This window comes from Dermacentor albipictus, chromosome 2, assembly GCF_038994185.2.
Source record: "Dermacentor albipictus isolate Rhodes 1998 colony chromosome 2, USDA_Dalb.pri_finalv2, whole genome shotgun sequence".
Lineage (NCBI taxonomy): Eukaryota > Metazoa > Arthropoda > Arachnida > Ixodida > Ixodidae > Dermacentor > Dermacentor albipictus.
In genome coordinates, this window is record NC_091822.1 from 23193499 (window position 1) to 23205275 (window position 11777).

At 46.3% G+C, this 11777-nt stretch overlaps 1 protein-coding gene across 1 annotated transcript in view; it reads left to right on the forward strand.

Annotated features, from left to right (window-relative positions):
- Positions 1-9424, forward strand: part of LOC135897937 (solute carrier family 22 member 16-like) — a 46256-nt gene extending 36832 nt beyond the window's left edge. The window contains exon 3 of the mRNA XM_065426641.2: positions 4816-9424. Coding sequence (XP_065282713.1) covers positions 4816-5106 — 291 coding nt within the window. The 3' untranslated portion in view covers positions 5107-9424. The remainder of the gene's footprint in view (positions 1-4815) is intronic.
- Positions 9425-11777: the final 2353 nt, after the last annotated feature.

Here is an 11777-nt window from a genome sequence, read left to right on the forward strand (position 1 = left end):
TTTCTTGTATTTATGAACAGTAAACTCATCAGTAGTAAACGTAGCTCCCTGGGCTACTCAGCTACATATAGAATGGACATAACTATAGTTTCTTACAAAAAAGAATTCTACATTCTGTTCAACAGATTACTGGTAAACAAGTATTTGGAAGAAATGCTCCATATTTAACAGAGTTATGAACAAATTTACAAAGCAGTAATGCGAAATTTTATATCTTCTTGCTTGCAGACTGAAAAAATTAAATGCACAGACTGCGCCATGAAAGAAATTTATATGTGCTTTTACATAACGGTTCCACAATTACTTGCCCTATACTCACAAGTATAATGTGCAAGTATAATGTGCATGTAAATTTGTATTTTGCTTGGCTAGCTTAAACTATGGCAGACAGGCAGCTGAAAAGCACTTTGCTTGAAGCAAATGGCAACTTGTGCAGTCAAATGTTTTGGCAGAGCACGAAGCAATGATTAAATACAATACTGACTGGATGAACTCTAGTATATTAGGCCAGCAAAGAAACTGGAAGCCACGCCTGTACCTGTGGGGCCCCTAGAGACAAAACACGACACACGCTTATCGAAACAAAGGAATCCTCTCCCTGTCTTATGCGCGCCGCTTGCGCCACATGCTAAAACCTGCTTACATAGGCACTTCTGCTTTTTTTGCCTCAATGTGAATAAGGCTTTCGTATGCAAACCAAAATATGTAGCTTTCTATGTTTCAGTTTGTTAGTCTATGTCTTTCTTTCTCATGTTTCATCCCGACCAGACAAGCTTCCATCAAACTCTCGATGATAGCACTTTTGTGCGAAATCATTACGACGCTTTTTGCCTAAACTACATATTTCGTTGGTGGAACACTTTTTTTCTGGGCGTCCTAGAGAGCATTATTTACAGTACGGAACCTCAATTCGCTAAGAGTGCAACAAATAATTACACTGTAATAAAAAGTGAATACTTCAAAAATTAAGTGCAGGCCAGCTTGAGCTTGAAGCATGCTTCCTTGTCACATCTTGGTAAATCTGATGGAAAGTAAAATGAATTATTCGAATGACAGATAAGTAATTGCAAATAAGCTGTATCCGACGCCAACTGCAAAAGGGCAAGGGAATTTAGAAAGGCAGCAGGGCAAAACAAATTATGGAGTTTTACGTGCCAAAACTACTTTCTGATTATGAGGCACGCCGTAGTGGAGGCCTCCAGCAATTTTGACTACCTGGGGTTCTTTACCATGCACCTAAATCTAAGTACACAGGGGTTTTCATATTTCGCTTCCATCGAGATGCGGTCGCCGTGGCCTGGATTCGATTCCGCGACCTCCGTGCTCAGCAGCCCAACACCATAGCCACTGAGCAACCACGGCGGGTGGCAGAAGGGCAAAGAAATGTAGAAAAAAACACGACAATGTAACAGCGAATGCTTAGCATTGAGCTGTGCTGTCATGGTATGGCTTGCAACTACTGCGCTGGGCTGATAGTTATATGATTCAGCAGTTTCCTATAGTACGTTGCTAACTCAAATTTCTGTAATGTATGAAGTAGACCCCTTTGCAGTCTGAAGCGAACCTGCACTTGGGACTCCTAGTGAGCTTCTAACATTAAAAGGTCAATGATTTGTCATAAGCTTGAGGAATTGAACTCTCATACTGTGACTGAATTCAGCAGCTACCTAATAAAACTACAAAATATATTGTTTTATGCAAATGTTTTAAGGAGGTGAAGTATGGTATGCAATACATTAGTGTGGCCGATTGGAGGAAAAATATAATCACAAACGCAATACTACGAGAATTCAACTACATAAGACTGCATAACGAAAAGAGAAAAATGATACACGTCTGGACACCTCATGCATCTCAACGACGTTCTTAGAAAGGCAATTTGGCTAAATTAACATAGAGCCTGTATGGAGTGTATAACGCATTATGTGGGGTTAAGGACTATTCGGCACTTTTGCTAGTGCGCGGTGATGCGGAAGAAAGAGAACCATTTATGTGCAGCTATAAAAATGGAAACAACCTTTAAAATATGTATATATACAGAGAGTTGATAGCTGTTTAAGGGCAGTCAGTGTGTCCACACACACACAGCACACTGGAATAAACGGGCTGAAATGGTCCCGGGTTGCGAGGCTCACAGTTCGGTCGTCACGGCACCGTGCGTTCGCCCGTGCTGGAGCTGGCTGTGACGGCGACACGCTCAGGCCCCGTTCAGCACGGTTACCGGGCTCGGCACGCTCAGGAGCCGCAGCGGCAGCAGCCAGGGGACGCCTTGTTCCACACGCCCTCGATGTCCGGCTCGGACACCGCTCGTGACCGACGTGCTACAGTCGCACGTCCAGTACGACCTCGGTTCCCAGCTCGTTCGCCGCTCGCAATCCACGTGCGGCGGTCGCACGTGAGGACCTCGTCTAGCACAGCAACATGTGTGCCAGACAAACGCTGCTCGGCACAGCTCAGGTGAGGCAGCTCAAGGACCGGTGGCCTTCGGGTCAGCCAGCGTCTCGAGCACTGGCAGCAGAAGCCCTGGGACGTCCACGCTCGGCTCCGCGGTCCTAGGGGTAAGGCAGAAGTGAAGGGGGGAGGGAGTGACACAATACTTCTGCCTTTCACCTTATATAAGGCATCCGTATTCCGTCAATAAAATTTAGTTGACCGTCAGCGCTTGTGTCTCGTCCTTGGTACTTTGTGGTTGCATGTGTTTGCGCTGTTACAATTTTTATGCCAATATGCACCAACTCGCCCAGAAAGAAGTTTTAATGACAGCAGCTGGAGCTTCGGCCCAAGTGCAACAAGCGTACTATTTGCACGCATGCGTAAACAGGTATGGTCGTGCTAGGTGCACAACTTTCAGTACTCAGTCAAGTGACAATTTTAAATCATTCAGTTGGGCGCCCAAACAATTTACGGGATTGGTGCTGCCATACTACCCTTTGACCGCCAATCTCAACAAGGCGATCACCCGTAGTTATGACAAGAGAGACACTTCTAACAGCGGCAGCAGGTACTGCATTCGTGAGACAGACAAGTTCTGTGTATAATTTGTATAGAATAGCAGAGGTAAGGTTTCTTAACAAGCCTATGTCAAAAAAGAAAAGGAAGCAAACGTCGCGAACAAAAGTAAACAGCCTTACAATACGTCAAGTCCAATAGTTCCACTGTTTTATATAGAGAAGAGGTAGCGTCTCTGCCTCATACGGAGAAGTAAAGAAACTCCAAATGCACAATAGTATTTTTTATAGTAGACGAAACATCCTAAATAGATAATTTTGCCGGGCAGGCAAATATATTTTATCTTTGCTTCTACTGATTATATGCCGATACGCAGCCAAAAATTATTCAGTCTCCTATCATTGCTTTCTTTTAAACTGCAGGAAGGAATTATCACTATGCCACTGTGGTATTCGTATTAATTATTGCATTACCTATTTTGCATATTATGTTTCTTTATCCCACCATTAAGTAAACAAATGAATGAAGCGAATACAATTCTTATAATTTTCTTTAAAGAAAAGCAAAAACAGCGTCCATCAGCTTTCTTAAAATTTGCTTGAAGCAAACTTCCTTCAAAGAAAATTAAAACTAGAGCGTACCAACTTCTCTAGAACATTCTAGTAAAAACTTTCTACAAACAAAAGTATAAACAGAGCCGACGAACTTTTTTAAAACTTTCTTTTAACAAACGTTTTTCAAACAAAAGTAAAAACAAAGCGTACCATGTTTTTTAAAACTTTCTTTTAACAAACTTTCTTCAAACTAAAGTAAATAGAAAGCCTATCAACTTTCTGGTAACATGCGTGAATTGGAATTGCAACTACATAGGATGTTAATGAAGTTGATAGAAAATTGAAAAGACATCTAAAGAAAGTAAGGATGCATTTTTGTATGGGACGGGTAATTGGAGTTCGCTGCGAGACGCCTTGAAGCTGCAGAATGCATAAAGATCTGCTGATGCTGCTGGTGATGTATAACGTCATGATGATCGCACAAGCAAGTACCGGTAATGTATGGTCTCAGATTTGGTTGTCGTCCATAGCGCCGTAGCTCTCACAGTCATGTCCAGCTGATACAGCCGCTCTTGTTAATCCTAATCCTTAAGGAAACTGAGCATGGAACTTGAAAAGCCTGTCCACTTGTTGCTAATACTTTGCTGTAGAAGCATCATGAATCAAATCTAAACCAAATACAAGTATCTTTTGGTGATGGCAAAACGGTACAGGATGAGGACTTGATAGATCCGAAGCTGGCGGTTGTCGGCTGGTAAAAGCATGCTAAATGTTACCACAGAAAGAAGTCACTTGAATTATCCGGCCACCTTGTTCTCGAGAACCCTCGCGCAGGTGGGTGCCCCGGAGAGAGAGGAGGTTGGCTTGAAGAGGCTGGCTGAGCGATGTCATACACCCTCCGAGTTCTATTTCCTTCCTCTGTGGTATGTCCAGAATAGAAAATGGCGTATGCGGAGAGCGCCGCGCCCAAGCAGCTCGGCAAAACGGCGTTCAACAAACGCTAGTACGAGAGCCTCACCGTCGAGCGCAAGCTTTGCACTTTGACGATAATTACCATCAGTGACTTTCGGCCTTACGTTTATAAATATCAGAACTACTATACTAGCTGTCCTGCATGTAGCGGAAAGCGGAATGTTCAGTTCGTAAAGTATGAATTCACAACGATGCAGCTGCCCGTCTTAATTTTAAGAAGTCCTGGTGGTGGTGGCAGCGGGCGAACTTGCTCTAACAGAAGCTGTGATGACATCCGGTTGTCTGGCGACTCATGCTGAGACTTTCTACACACATTGAAGGCCTGCCCTTCTTATTCCAGGTGCTGCTGTGCATGCTGCACGTGCAGGAGTCGTACCCGACGTGCGTGCGCGCGTTGGGCGTGAGCGCATTCCAGTGCGTCTGCTGGGCGGCCGCATCGTTGGAGCCGTTCGCCCGCGTCGCGCTCGGCCGACAGCTGCCAGTGGCTTACGCGGTCGTGCTGGCAGCGTGGGCCGTGGTCGCTCCGTTCCTGCTGCCTGAGACGCTCAGCGCCAGCCTTGACGAACGAGAGCAGCGGCCGCCAGAGGGCGACGATGAGCCCTGCCAGCGGGACAACGTTGAGAGGTTCTGAGCACATTGGGTGCTCGTGCACGAACTTTTCGTAGCAACAAAATAAAATAGGAGCGCAGCTAGGGCTCGTACCGCGCGAAACGTCGGTGCCGCTGAACCACCGGTAGCCAGGTCACGAGGCCAGTGGTGCAGCCGTGCCCGAAGCGTTTCTCGGGTGCACGGCTGGATGTGTGGAAGCGCTGGCCTTCTACAAGGACCTACGAGCGTGAGCAGCACTTGGATGGATGGATGTTATGAGCGTCCGCTTTGGAACGGGGCGGTGGGCTGCGACACCAAGCTCTTGCTATTATACTACCTAATGTCCTACCTAGGTTAAACAATGAAAAAAGAAAAAGAAAACACTATGAACTACCACGCCCACATTTTCTGATCCCCTATTGCGAGCTGTGTTTTGTACGACTCCGTCTTTTGTCGTTTCCCTATTTTTCTTCCACCAATACTCCAATCGCCTCTTACTAATGCCTATTACGGATATGTTTGCTCTACCGCTGCTCCAGCTGAACCCAAGCGCTTCAAGGAGGCCAGTGGTGCCTAAATCGACCGCTGGGTAGACGTCTTCACATTCCAATAAAACATGCTCCATCGTTTCCCTAGCTTTACCGCAGCAAGCACATGCTTCTGCTTCCTTCTTATATCTCTTTTTTTATTGAAATAAATATGAGGAGAGGTTGGCGCCTTTATGGTGGCACCGGCTACTCCTTGTCACTTGGCAAAGGAAACAAATTTGCGTAAAAAGGCAGAATAGCGACACGAAATATGGCACTCAGTAGAACACTGGATGAATAAAAAATATACAGTCCAACAGTACATGAGTCGTAAAGATCTGTGCATTAGTTTAGTCCACGTACGCATATATAAAGTCAGATATTTAGAACAGCCACAACACACAACTCATGTAAAGCACTGCAAGTACAGAACAGAATTATACATATTGCATAAAAGTTGCGGTCGCCACATAAACCAATTATGAATCACGAACAACGTTTATGTTACTCATTTAGCGCATTCGGATCATCTGATACCTAATATTTTCCCAAAATGTTGGTCTCCTCTAAAACCTTTTTCAGAGCAAGTAGCGCTCTTTTTTGAAGGCCCGCAGTTGTCCATGGGCCAAGTATTTCTTAGAGCGCAGCTCTCTGGCGTCCGTTCCTGGGTTTCGCGTCGTCGTCGGCGTTGTCGTCGGCCTCGTAACCAGCTCCGCCCCCCTTTCATCCCCCCAGCGCTAGCAGCGAACGACTGATACCGCTGGATGCCGCTGACGCCGCTAGAGAGTCAAGATAACGTGACTCACCGTCGCCGCCATGCAGAAAGAGGAGGAAAGGGTCCCCCCCCCCCTGTTCTTGTGTGGCGGATAGGGTGCTCTTCAGTTGCCGACGCGCCGGTTATTTCACGTAGGCCCCGGCACGTGGACGAATACGTGACCACCTTCCCACGGCTAGACCTGGTTCTTAGCGCTGCGGAAGCGAGGGTATCATATTGTTTGTGTCGGCATCGGCGGCGTTGTCCCTGAAACCAACTCCGCAGCTGGGGTTGACTCACTATCGGCGTCAGCGGCATCGGTCCGTCGCTGCTATCTCTTCCCTCCTCCCTTTATCGTGTTGTCCGCTTGCTGCGCGCGATTCTACCCCCATCGTTTGCCGCTGGGTGTACACGCCGCCCCCCTCCCCCCTCTTCCTGCGAGTCTCCGGTTGTCAAAGCGCCGGCTCGAACTTAATTCCTTTCTTCGCTCCTCCTCCAATGCAACCCCTGTGTGGTGGCAATCAGAGAGCCAGATCGTTGGCGGCGGATCTGTATATGTGCACCGCCCGAGCCGAAATTGCCGCTGCCGTTCGCCACTGCGAAATTATCTGCCAGTTCTTTCTGAGCCATGAGCGAGACGACCGATGGAAGTCCTCCGTCTGCTGCTGCTGCTGCTGCTAAACGAGCTGCCAGAGCAGAGGCCCAGCGCCGTCGCCGTCAGAATCCAGAGGTGCGTGCCGCCGAAGCAGAAGCTTACCGTCGCCGCCGTCGAGATGATCCAGGAGTACGCGTCGCCGAAGCAGAGGCTAAGCGCCGCCGCCGAGAAGACCCTGCCGTTCGCGCCGCCGAAGCGGAGGCTCATCGCCGCCATCGAGAGCAACCAGCAGTAAGCGAGGCTGAAGCAGAAGCTCATCGCCGCCGCCGAGAAGACCCTGCAATTCGCGCCGCCGAAGCGGAGGCTCATCGCCGCCGTCGAGAGCAACCAGCAGTAAGCGAGGCTGAAGCAGAAGCTCATCGCCGCCGCCGAGAAGACCCTGCCGTTCGCACCGCCGAAGCGGAGGCTCATCGCCGCCGTCGAGAGCAACCAGCAATAAGCGAGGCTGCAGCAGAAGCTCATCGCCGTCGCAGAGAAGACTCTACCACGGCTGTGACAACCTCGCGAGGCACTTGTATAGATCTCGTCTTTGAGAATCAAGCATTGGTGTACCAAGTCGAACATATATCAGTCTATTTCTCCGACCACAAAGCTTCCTTCATGACTGTCAAGAACTGTTAGTGGAGTCTCTGTTAAAGGAATACGTGTGAAAAATTAAAAAAAAATTCTGTGATAGCGCATACATGTGTTGCTCGATTTCTTTGCCTCAATCTATCGAAAAGGTGAAACAGCTTATTTGCTGCGCTCAAATTTCGCATTAGGAAGTAACGTAATCGTCGGTAATTTTTTTAGAGTGAATGGTCTTCTGTCTAATATCAACAAATTTGCTTGCAGTACCCTTCTTTGTGGATTGTATTTAGTGCACTCGAGGAGACGATGATGCACATCTTCGTCTGCATGGCCAAAAAAAACACTGTGGACTGGAGACATGTTTTTCCTGTACAAGAAGTGTTTAGTGAATGCAGTACCAAGACGCAGGCGGTGTACCAATGTTTCGAATTTTCTGTTGTCTCTTAGATTTTCCAGCATTGTTAAGTTTATACATGGGTCCATAGAGTATAAGTCAGAGTTTTTAGCTTGCTGATCAAACCAGGTAGTTTTTCTGAGGCGACAAGAAATCTGTCTCAGGAGCAGATGGACTTGACTACGCAACAGAGGAAGATTGGTTCTCTCCGCGTTATTGTGCGCCCGATTCGCAGCTGCGTCCGCTGCAGTATTTCCAGGAATATTGCAGTGCCCAGGTATCCACTGGAATGCAATTACATGGTTCATTGCGCTTGCTTTTGTAAGTTCTTTGAGTGTCTCATACAATAGCAAAGTGTTCAAATAATTTTTCTTATTGCTCTGTAGTAATGTGAGAGCGGCTTGCGAATCGCTGAAGATAACTCATTTTTGCGAATGTTCTTTTGATGCTATGAAACGCAAAGCACACAGGATTGCAAACAGTTCTGCCACGGTGGAAGATGTCTCTCGGGATAATTTAAATGTTTGCTCTAGCGCTAAATGTGGAATGACGAATGCTGAAGTCGAGGAATTTTTATGACACGAACCATCTGTATAAACGTGTATGTACTGGGGATATAAGGAGTAAATTTGGAAGAGTGACAGTTATTGGGCGGCTACTATGAACATGTCTCTCTTAGATATAATCCTGTCAACCGATAATTTTATTTTAGGACATGTTAACATCCAGGGAGGGTAACAAACATCCACTTTGCATAATTCAAATCTTGGTAATAATGCTTTATGGTCTCGAACAACATCGTGAATTTTGCTTTTGTTTCTTTCGGTAAGCGCAAGGTTGAATGGATGATTCTCGTGCTGGGTTAAGATGCGATAAATATGTCGGCATGTTTCAACCATTCGTATGACTGGGAATGGTGGGTGACGAGCTTCAGCAATTACTAAAGAACTCGAGGTAGCCTGCGGAACCCCAAGACACACTCGCAGCCCTCTTGCCAGTAAACGTTGAAGACGTACCTCAGAAGTTTGCGATAAACCATGAAGAATAGGTGCCGAGTAAGCAATTTCTTGTTTTATGAGTGCGTTATGAACTTGTAGTAGCGAAGAGACTTATCCCCCCCCGTTGTACCTGCGAGTTGCCGAAGTAAGTTTATTACTGCATTGGTCTGCTTTTCAATTGCGCGGATGTGTGAAGCCCATGTTAGCTTGCGGTCAAGAATAATTCCAAAAAATTTATGGTCTTTCACAAACATCAAAGTTTGCCCATTAAGCGTAAGTTGGAAATTATTCAGCTGTCGTCTAATAAAATGAAGTACGGCTGTCTTTGCGTATGAAAGACTCATGCCTCTTTCTTTTAAAAAGGTGTCGATACTATCAAGACCCTCTTGCAGCGTTGTTTGAATGTCTTGTATATGAGATCTAGAGGCCCATATGCAGATGTCATCTGCATGCAGCGAATACTGTAGACCAGACGGGAGTTTTAGTGGCAAGGCTGCCATGACGCAGTTGAATAAAAACGGACTGAGAACACTGCCCTGCGGAACGCCCTGTGTGATGCTGTGATAATTACTCGCGCCTTCGATTGTTTCCATAAATATTTTTCTGTCTTTCAAGAAGTTTGATACCCATCGTAGTGCTCGACCGTGTAGGCCAAGCTCTAACATACCAGCAAGGATGTGTATGTGACTTACAGTGTCGAATGCTCTTTGTTCTTATAGGTGCGTGTTCTAAGGCATCCCGATCTCGCTTCGAAAGGTAATGAGCTTCCCTTTGAGTTATCATAAATGATTTCTTCCTGATTTCGTTCTTTCCTCTCAAGTAGTTACTCATGGCAGGTTTTTTTTTTTTTCATTGCCGCCACCCATGAGATTATTTGAGCCTCTCTCACTTTCCGCTTGACCTTCTTTGTTGCTTTGTTGCCCACCATACAGGGCGCATACTTGCTGGTAAGCTTCCTAGTTCTTTTCCTCCACTGTGAATCAATGTTTTTCCTGTACATATACCTCAACACCCTCCCAGCCCATTTACGTTCTTCCATGTTCCTCAGCCGTTCTTCATACTCACTTTTATGCGAGCTTCCCTCGCTTAAAAACTAGTCCAGTCCATGTCACCCTGCACAGCTTTATTTGTAGTCTTCCCGTGAGCGCCTAATGCGAGGCGACCCACTGACCTTTGGTTCCCGTCGAATCCTGATTGTACCCCTGATTTAATGCAAACAACTGCATTTCCAAAAATAAGTCCTGGAACCATTACACCTTTCTACATACCTCAGTTATGGCTGCATTTCTCTTCCCCATTACTGTTATGGTTTCTTCCTGTGTTTCCATATATCTATTGCCTTCGTTTATCCATATACCAAGGTATTTATATTCTGTTACTCGAGGTATTTCTTAGCCCTGTATCTCCACTGTCTGTTCGTGTGAACAGACAGTGGAACAGACAGTGGCTGGCTTCACTGTCGCAGTGAAGCGCAGAACCAGTGCCAGCTCGTGGCTGGCATCGATCACGTCTGCGCACGCAGTGTCCGTTAAAGAGGTGCTAACAAGTTTGTTTCATCACAGCCACAATAGTCTGAATGCACCGCGCGTCTCTCGTGAAGGCGACTTCTGTTCGAGCAGGAGTCACACTGGGAATATGCAGGAGTTTTCAACGCACAAGCGCTTGTGCTCAAGATTTGCTGCGCTCTTGCTGATGCAACAGAAATTACATCATTGATTGGCATGCATTGCGGCATTTTGCCCACTTCAGGCATATCGTAGTCCTTTTAAGTTCGCTTGCCTGAGTCACGCTAGGTCAATGCGACTGTAGAGGTTCATTGCACCTTCTCTTCCCTCGGCACAAATGTTGAGCGTTATCTAGGTGGTCTTCTTTTAGATTGATTATTGGTTATAAAGGAAGCAAGCCTAAGATCGCGCGCACGCTGCTTGCAGCTGTACGTTGCGTTATCTGTAACTACTACGTGAAAAATATAACACAGTAGCATAAGCCGCGCGGTGACGGGTGGCAACACCGTTCCGTCCTAAAGAAATCGCTACCTTTTGAACAAGAAGAAAGGGGATTAACCGAGGGGTCCGATTTATATTAACCATATCATCAGGAGCCAACAAAGACACCAAGGACAACATAGGGGAAATTACGTGTACTTACTAAATGAATTAAAGAAATGATAAAAAATAATGGCAATGAAACTGATGAAAAAACAACTTGCCGCAGGTATGGAACTATCCCACGTATTCGCATTACGCGTGCGATGCTCTAACCAGTAGAGCTAGCGCGGCTCTGTTTGCCAGTCTACGTTCTTGCGTATTTATGTGTTGCTACTAGAACTAACCTTCGAAGTGCTAACCAGTGCCACCACTCGGAAATCTTGGCGGCGAATGTGAAACATCCTTTCTATCGCAGCCATCACGGGTACGTTATCTTTTTTGGGTGAAAGCAAGTGGTCAATAAACCCACACGTGCTACCTGAAGACATGAATGTTGCCGGATTCAAGACCTTCGTTATGTAATGAGCGAGAAGAAAGGAGGTTAACAGAGGGGCACAATTTTTAGTAATCAGATCATAAGAAGCCAACAGATAAAGACACCAAAGCCGAAATTAGGGGAAATTACTTACCAATTCATGAAATGAAAAATAATGGCAATGAAAGTGGATGAAAAAACAACTTGCCGCAGGTGTGGAACAATCCCACGTCTTCGCATTATGTGTGCGACGCTCTAACCAAATGAGCTACCGTGGCGCCGTTTCCCCGTCCAGTTTCTTGGGTATTTGTGTGTTACTACTGCATGGGTGTAATGAGTGTAGTGGGTGCATA